Genomic DNA, 9,705 nt, shown 5'->3' with positions numbered 1-9,705 from the left:
TTGAACATATATGAAGAAGATATGCTTCTGGGGTTCGAAAACAGTAAATATTTTATATTAATTCGCTTTATAATCCAGTAAGTCACACATCTTTTTGTGCTTTTGCAAAAGTCATGAATACTAATGTGACTATAATTCATAAGATTACGTCTGTCATACAGAACACACTATAATTAAAGGGGGATAACATATAAATATGTGTGTTGTCCAAGAAGCCATGAATTATCGCTCTTAGTATTTAAATAATGTGTTGTTAAAATTACTGTTTTAGATTTTTGTTTTAAAAAAATAATAATAACAAAATAGGGTTATAGCAAAGAAAACACCATCACTGTTTAAAATTTGCAAGGCGTGAATTCATTTCTCTGAATCTTACCGGAATTTCTGTCTCAATGTCGAGAAGCTTTGGACAGATTAACTGTAAGATTAAAGTAGATTAAGACGAGGTTTAGCACACCTGCAAGATTAAAGTAGATTAAGACGGGGTATCTGCAATATTAAAAAACTGCTTTGTGTTTTGACGTTTCGGTTTCAAGACTGTCAATAAAAAAATATTTGCCACTTGTCGTCTGAGCCGTCTCAACTTGTTCAAAAATCCTCTGGGACATCACTCACTTCACAGTTAGAAATTTGTCATTGGAGAATCATGCGTTTATTGTTGACATAGGAATGGGCGAGTTCTCTAGCATGAAGTTTATCGTAATCCAATCAATATATGCATGACTTTTACTCTTTAGAAATAAATTAATTATCGTTGGCTTTCTTTTATTAATTTGGCTGCTTAATTAAGAAGTACAAATGTGAATTATTTATCATTAACTTGAGATTAACATTTTATAGTGTAAATTATCTGTTTGGATTAGAACGGATGAGTTAGGATACAAACAACACTGTTATAGAAAGTTATTATCTGTTATTGAGTACACAGTTATTATTATCTGTTATTGAGTACACTGTTATTATTATCTGTTGTTGAGTACACTGTTATTATTATCTGTTGTTGAGTACACTTTTATTATTATCTGTTATTGAGTACACCGTTATTATTATCTGATTAGCAGGTGTAATTACCGTCAGACAACAGGACGAGACAGAGGACTAATTAGTTTATGACATCATAAACCCTGTTCTATCCAATCCACGCTGCCAGAGGCCCCACTCCTCCCCACCACCCCCACCCCACCTAACCCAACCTCACTCCCCCCCCCCCCCCAGTGAAGATGTTTATCTCTTACGGCTGTCATCTAAAAAAAAAACACAACAACTTTTATCACGTGACTTGAACGTCCCATGATCTCAAGTTATCGTTCTTTGTTTTTAATGGAATCAACTGGCATCAAACAATGGTATATGAAACTTGTGGTAGATCAACATGACATCACAGGTCTGATAGGTCGATCAGAGGTCAGCATGACATCTGAAGCAGATATCTTGTCTTGCTGGGAAGACTGGATTCGAACCTGTCACACACGGCATTAGCTGGCAGCGTCCTTAGACCTTCTGATTAAAGATGGAAGAAAACCACTGGTTCTCTTTAGGGTTTCAATCGCATGGTGCTGTCAAGAGCGTGGGTTCGAACCTCAGCTGCATGTCGTAAATGTCACATTTTGATACACTTGTAATGTTAATTAAGTCACTTAATGACAAGTAGACAAAAACAAAGTTTCATTATGAATTTTTATGGTACAATTTAAATTTGAAAAAAAAAATACAGAAAATGATAATTTGTCAGAAAAATTAATTTATTTGGATTGTTTTTAGAAACATTTTGTAGGAAAACCCCAATCTATTTTTAGGCAATATTTTTTTTAATGATACTTCTAAAAATTTTTGAGGCGATAGTTTTTAATGAAGTAACATTTGGACCAAAATCAACATTTTCAAACTTTTATTTAAATATTCTGTTGTTGTTTCTGCTTGTGTAAGTTGGCTATTGCAGCTGATCTTCCATAAAATCTGGGTCAAGGTCAGCGTCCATCCAATCGAATGAGGCTCTGGGCTGTTCCCACGGCGTCATGACGTCATTGGGTGCTGATCGTTTGGCTAGACCAAGACTGAAAACATTTGAAAATTTCATTAGGCCTAATTAACTAATTAAAATTAATTTCATGAATTAATTTAAAACATTGTTAATACGATGGTTTATAAATTGACTTCGAAAATGTGTAGACGAAAGACTTATAAAGATAATTTGGTTCGCACGGAACGAAACTAAAACAGAAACTTAAGAATACAATTTCAAGGGATTTTGTCATGAGGGGCACCTATCAACTATTGTTGATGTGGATGACAAACTTTTTTTGTGTAGCCTTACACTAATTTTTTAATATTTGAAAGGAAAACAAATTAATATTTAATATTTTAAGAATTTTAATATTTCTTTTAGAAATTGCATAGAACTTAAAAAAAATATTTGTACTTTAAGGCAATATTTCTGTTTACATTTGAAAACCAATATTAATTAACTTTGACATTTTATCACTCTTGAAAAACAAATTAATTATAATAAGATGCAGTTTCTTAGTATCTTCATCACCACAAAGAACTGAATTAATTATAGTGTTCATTCTAATCTTGCTTTGTTAAATACAATAAGGATGACAACGAATACAAACATTTAATTATTTAAAAAGCTTGCACAAACATATTTTTTCCCCACACATGTTTTTTCCTCACACATGTTTTTCCCCACACATGTTTTGGCAATTGGGGAGATGATTTTTTTTTAAAAATATTTAAAGTCTGATGTAGAGACCGGCCCTCTAAGTCAGACTAGACGGTGAAGTTGTGCATCACCAATTTCTGGTTGCTGTTACCAGTGAACTGTACATAATTTGTTGCGGGGGAACATATATATATATATATATATATATATATATATATATATATATATACATACATATACATATACATATATATATATATATATATATATATATATATATATATATATATATATATATACATATACATATATATATATATATATATATATATATATATATATATATATATATATATATATATATATATGTATATATATATATATATATATATATATATATATATATATATATATATATATATATATATATATATACAGCTTACTTCTGTAACCTAAGTTCACTAGCTCACCTTTTCATGCACTGGAAACAACAATTGCTATTGAAAGAGTTGGAACAGCAGTGGCAGGAAATGTAACCATAGCGCTTGGAGCGTTGGCTGACGTCATCATTTTGTGTGTAGGCTGCACCAAACCCCCCAGACATTTGAGGGAAACTGTTGACGGAGAGGCACATGACTAACGCTAGCAGAAGACTTTTCGTCACCGACAAGTTTCTGTGGACAGAAGATATTCTACGTTAACCACAGCGACACACATTGACATTCGGGCAAACTATCTGAGCACCATGTTGGGGGTAGCTTTTGGGTGTTTTAACGGTCAATGTCTCAACGCAGAGGCTTTGCGAGGGGGGGGGGGAGAACATATGTCCCCGGGCGCCGACCTCAGGGGGGGGGGGGCGCCAAAATGGGTTGGAAAAACAAATTAAAAGTTTGAGGAGGGGATTGCAAATCGAAAGTTTGAGGGGGGGGGGGGTGCAAATCGAAAGTTTGAGGAGGGGGGGGGGGTGCAAATCGAAAGTTTGTCCCAGGGCGCAGGGACGGGTCGCTACGCCTCTGTCTCAACGTATTTATTTTCTTTGACACAAACCATTGTAAACCGTTAAATCATTTTTTAACGATCTGTAGCAGTCTATTTTCTTTGACTGGAGAATCCAGTAATGCCGCTCAAAATGAGATTCCCTTTTTTCCACCCATGTTGTCGCCCCCCCCCCCCCCGACGCCTGGACTGACCTCCCTCCCCCAGCCACGCCTCTGGTTTGTTTACCAGAACACTCAGCCAGTGGTTAGACCTGTTACTGTTTTTCCCCTCATTTTTCTCTTTTGGACAGAAGTAGAAGAGACCCAACTTCACCCCAGCCCTCAATCGCCACTCGTGCAAGTAATCAGAAATATTCTATTTTCTTTAGCTTTAGACTTGTAGCCCAACTTACTAGACCTGTAGCCCAACTTACTAGACTTGTAGCCAAAAATTACTAGACTTGTAGCCCAACTTACTAGACTTGTAGCCCAACTTACTAGACTTGTAGCCCAACTTACTAGACTTGTAGCCCAACTTACTAGACGTGTAGCCCAAATTACTAGACGTGTAGCCCAACTTACTAGACCTGTAGCCCAACTTACTAGACCTATAGCCCAACTTACTCCACCATTAGACAAATACAAATGGTATGTGGATCCAAACAAATAATAAACGGACTTCTCGGCTAAAAATAGACTGGGAATGGAGAGGAAATAGCAGACGTCTTAAGTGTTTGGCCTAGCCATCAGAACGTCATCTAGTTGAGAACGAGGCTGACCTCACGTCATCTAGTTGAGCGCGAGAAATATGTCCGTAGGCTGTATGTGCCTGATCATGAGGTTCAACAATTTTGTGACAATTTACATGTCACATGAGAAATGAATTTTTTTTTCCAGATGATCATATTATTAATTCTAGATCATTATCTACACTTATGTATAATACAAATTGCTCTTGAAAAAATCATTCATATTATTGTAAAATAAGAATTTGTGTAGAAAATCATCCATATTATTGTAAAATACAAATTTCTCAACAAAATCATCTTACAGAAACCAACAACAGACAGCAACAACAGACAGCAACATCAGACAGCAACAGCATACACCAACAGCACACAAGACACACCAACAACAGACACCAACAACAGACACCAACAAAAGAAACTCACACTCTGCAGATGAATCAGTTTTTGCTCACTCCAATCATTCGATATTTTCTACATGAATAATTCATTTATTTTGTTGGCTGTTGTAAACGATATTCATGTTTTTCTGAGACTCATGTCCTGATATTCGTGGCCATTGTATAAACTTTGTCTTTAAATCGACATGACATCTGAATCAACATGACCACCTAGGCTACACATCTTTAGGCTACACATCTTTAGGCTACACATCTGTAGGTTACACATCTTTAGGCTACACATCTTTAGGCTACACATCTTTAGGCCACACATCTTTAGGCTACACATCTTTAGGCTACACATCTTTAGGCCACACATCTTTAGGCTACACATCTTTAGACTACACGGATGTGTACTATATTAACCTAGGCTTCATTCATCAAAGGCTAAACCTAGTTGCAAAATTAAAGTACAACTTGCCTATAATAACACAAACTGGTTTCGTTAGACGGAGAAATAAAAATTTATTTTGAGATAACTAAAACTTTGCAATAAAATTAAAACAAATTCAAAAACAAAATTTGCCATCTTAAAATCAATTTAATTCTTCAAATTTAATTTTTCGGTACTACCTAAAACAACCTGCTAATGTGGCGTCACTGATTAAATTTAGTTTTCGCCACATAAAAGTGTGTGGTACAAAAAAATAAATAATTGGCGAATGTCTTGGACAAATATTTCGGCCAACTTTGCACACGGCAGCAAAAGCGATGCGTGGTTTCAACTTCTGGACCACCACGAGCTAGTGCGCATGCGCTACAATCACACAATTAGCCCAGGACCCCAATGATTGTGTATTAACTTCTACGGTCTAGTTGGTCATCGGTGATGACGTCACCTACCTTGGGGGCTGAGACAGATCAGATAGGGGAGGCTGGGAGGGGGGAGGAGGAGGAGGGATAATACATGTGAAGATGTATACATTTTGTGGACTTGTGAGTTTAGTGAAAGGATTATGTCGTGTGTTTGTATTCTGTCAGAGATCCAAAGCTTTCATTTGTTTAGTGGCTGTATTAGATGGGGGGGGGGGGGGGCGCTTAAAGTTGTATTCATCAGTCAGGAAATTTGGGGGGGGGGTGTGGACAGGTTTTTATTTATAATTCATTCACTCGTCAGGCAGAAAAACAAACTGAAAACTGAGAGCTCCCTACTGAGGCTAAGATATCACTATGGATATGCAAATAGGTCCCTTTGGATGTGAAGTTATCCATATGGATGTGATCATCAATGGCCGGTAACTCTGGTCGGAGCTTTGGTGCCAGCACTGAATGGCTCTGGCTAAAAGTGCCGGACACACGAATCTACAGGTCTACATATTGACACACTGGACGATGGCCGACCACATCTATTCTACAGCCGAATATAAGGACCTGGTACGTCCACCCTCCCTAAGCCTCCCGTATATACTATATACTTTACATAGAAAATATTTGAAAATATTTTTTAACAATAACCCCCCCCCCCTCCCCCTCCAACGAAAAATTCCCAGCGGTTTCTCCACCCCTCCCCCCCCCCCTCCCCTCCTCCGAAGGTTTATAAGCACATGTCAGTTTAATCGTATCATTGATTTGGTTTCACAGTTAGAGGGAGGGTGGAGGTAACGACTCGGTTAGGGCCCGGGCTTAACGGGAGAATGCAGATATTATTAAATGAGATATCTATCACATTTAAACACATCAACATGCATATGATAGAACACTTTTATGGCATACACGTCTATTGTTCACTTTGGAATCACGTCAAGTGACTTAAAATAAAAATAAAACTTCGTAAGAAGCTTTTTGATGCAGTAAAGATAATTTCTTACGCCGAAATTCATAGTGATATTAAATACAGTGGTCATATCGGTCTTAATTAATCGAGAGTGGTAATAACCGTGTTTGCTTTATGAATATTATTAATACATTTTGTTCTTTTTTATTAATTTCAGTATCTAGGATCTAGATAAAGTAGACATTTAAATGTTAGTATCTAGGAGCTAGATATTGTAAAACAGATCGGTAGACATTTAAGTTTTATAACAATAAGTAAATCCTTATTCTTTCCGAGTCAATTGATCTTAAATCGACTTCCTAACGTCCCAAACCATTAGTATTAGACCCGATCAAATAGTTAATTATACTAAAAGTAGGCCTACAATATTCTGGCGTTATCGTCTAGAAATGAACTTATTTTAAAAGTGAGTAAGGAATTCAAGCGTTAGAAATGTGACAAAATAAAATGACAAGATTCGACAACCAACCCATTGACCTACAGAGAATGTAACAAACTAAAAACATTTGTAATCACAAGCTTTTTAATGCTTTGAAAATTGGAAAATTAAACAGTTTCGTTTCTTCAATAAAATCGGTCGCTCATGAAATCTCTGTTGCGGGTCAGTTGTAGGTTAGATTAGAATTTATTATTTATGCAGTCGACACTACATGGGCTACGAAGACACAGAGGCGTAGCGACCCCTCCCGGCGCCCGGGGACAAACTTTCGATTTGCACCCCCCCTCGAACTTTTCATTTGCACCCCCCTCAAACTTTCGATTTGCACCCCCCCTCAAACTTTCAATTTGGCGCCCCCCCTAACGTCGGCCCCCCCCCTAATGTCCCCCCCCCCCTAGCTACGCCTCTGCGACTACAAATACTTGCTTTAAAACACAATCAGTATTAACGCCAATGGCCGTTTAAATGCGTGAAAGCAGACGTCCGTATACTTAATTTTTAATGACTAATGATAAATTAATTGACACTACACGGGCTACGACTAAAATATTGTCGTTGAAACCCGGCCACCAGCTATAAAAGAGAATTATCTGCCCCTGCCTAGTTGGTGTTCGATGCTCTGCTAAGAAATCAGCCAACCGTGATAAACATTTCACCCACCACGACCATACAACCAAGCGATCGCTAGTTAGTATTTCATTTTGTTCTCTCCCCTTTAATAATTTAATTTAAAAATAAATTTAAACTAATTAAATTTTTAAAAATTGATATTTTTGCAATGTCATCGAATACAAATGCGTCAGGAAAGTTAAAACGGAATCGCTGCATTAGAGGTGGGTACAATTTGGATACAAGAGTTGTTGCAATCAGTGTTTCTTCCAGACTTTTTTCTCCGGGGGGGGGGGGGCACTTGGAATTTTCGTGGGGGCGGTAGACTTTCTTCGAGGGGGGGGGGGGTGTGGGGGGCGGACACTGTTAAAAGTATATATTTTCTATATAAATTATATAAATTTCATTTCGTTCGGGGGGGGGGGGGCGGTAAAAACTTTTCGGGGGGGGGGGGGGCTTCGCCCCCCGAAGAGATGCCTGGAAGAAACTCTGGTTGCAATCCCACATTCGGACGTTATGAACTAAGTAAAAGCAAGATACAGAAAGGAAGTTTATAACTTACCCGAGTGACAACATTGTGATCACGTGATTAAACAAATCCTGTGGTGTGGGTAGTTTCAGGGAAAAACAGCTTTTGTTTGTTTGGAGGGAACCGCTGAAATACACAGAATAATTTTATTATTGGCTGACGCCAATTTTACACAGTTTAAGTTTGCAATAATAATGATTATATTTAAATCACTTGGAAAGTTTCCGATCAATTACATTTTAGAAAAGTAATTGGATCATAATTCCATGTCCAGTACTCAAAAGTGAAAAGAACAGCTATGGCAGCTGTACCGACAAAAACATGGATGAGAAATCTTCCAGACGCCCGCACACTTCCTGCGTACCGCGCTCAATTTGCGGGATGCCGCGCTAATCTGGCCGGAACAACCTGGAGCAACGCGGCCCACTCGGACCCTAATGACAGCAATTTGACCCCGGACACGCACAGGCTTCTGGCTAATTTTAGCTCTACTGACCACAGGATGAGCTCAACTCTGAGCTAAGCTCGATGTCTTGACCCTTAGATGAGCTTAGTATTCAGCTAAAGTAGAAGTCTGGACACTTAGATGAGCTAAATCTCCAGCAAACAGATATATCGACACTATTGACACTAGATAAGTCTTCAACTAGTTTATGGAAGAAAACTCAAAATTAGTAAAGCCTTGACTAATGACTAGCAATTAATTAGGATGAGATTTGATTGGCTGACAGCGTACCCCAATCGACCAATGACGACAGAACTACCACAGTCTTGTAGCTGCTCCACACAGTTCTTGGTGCCAGACCTGGTTCCTGTTCTGGTGGCGTCTGCTGTATTTATAACAGGCTGCGACTGCTAGCGACACCTGGATTGGTTGCCACCGATACCACGCCACGCGAATTCCCCAGGCACACACTTCGCGACCACGCGAAATTTGACATCAATGTGTCAAGTCTAATTATTGTCAGATTAATGATGAATATATCCACTTCCTGTGTCCATGAAGATCCAGACTTTTTGTTTTGCGCCAGGTACGGCAGTCGTTTCCGCTTGCACCGACAACGGAAGTCGAACCTGATGGACAATAAGGCAGGTGAAGTAGAGTTCGTGTCAAAGAAAAGTAGAGCACTTTCTCATACTGACATTTGTCTATTACATAAAATATTTAAAAAGGAGATATTTGTGCTGGGGGCGTCGTTATAGGTACGCTAAATGTGTGTGCACATCTGCAGAACAGCCATAATTCTGTTTTGTTTTGGTCGGGTTTTTAAAATTTATTTTTTATTTGATTTCTTCTAGCTTTTTTAAAATTTGACACCATATATGGGGTGACACTAATGTAAAACACAACATTTATAGAATGAAAAGGCTCTAGTTTAGTTAGTCACTATTTACTGTAAAATGGTCTTATAATTAACAAATCCCGTCAAGAGGGAGGGAGGTGGGGGTGGGGTGTGACACCGTGACAAAGATTTGCTAACTACCAAGAAAAAAAATGCTGCATCCAATTGTATTAACGGGGAGAG

General features: G+C 38.0%; 1 protein-coding gene across 1 annotated transcript; it reads right to left on the bottom strand.

Moving 5' to 3' along the window:
- Positions 1-1,721: 1,721 nt before the first annotated feature.
- Positions 1,722-8,999, bottom strand: LOC131948292 (uncharacterized). The gene is made up of 4 exons (XM_059309848.1): positions 8,916-8,999; positions 8,213-8,305; positions 3,136-3,339; positions 1,722-2,054 (listed from the first exon to the last, which is right to left on the bottom strand). Exons 2-4 carry the CDS (start codon positions 8,224-8,226, stop codon positions 1,931-1,933), a joined length of 342 nt encoding a protein of 113 aa, XP_059165831.1. The 5' UTR covers positions 8,227-8,305; positions 8,916-8,999; the 3' UTR covers positions 1,722-1,930.
- Positions 9,000-9,705: the final 706 nt, after the last annotated feature.

This window comes from Physella acuta, unplaced genomic scaffold (assembly GCF_028476545.2).
Source record: "Physella acuta isolate Inbredline_101_S28 unplaced genomic scaffold, ASM2847654v3 ptg000058l, whole genome shotgun sequence".
Classification (NCBI taxonomy): Eukaryota; Metazoa; Mollusca; class Gastropoda; family Physidae; genus Physella; species Physella acuta.
Note: the sequence above shows the minus strand (reverse complement) of the source record. Positions and strands in the feature narration are given on the sequence as shown.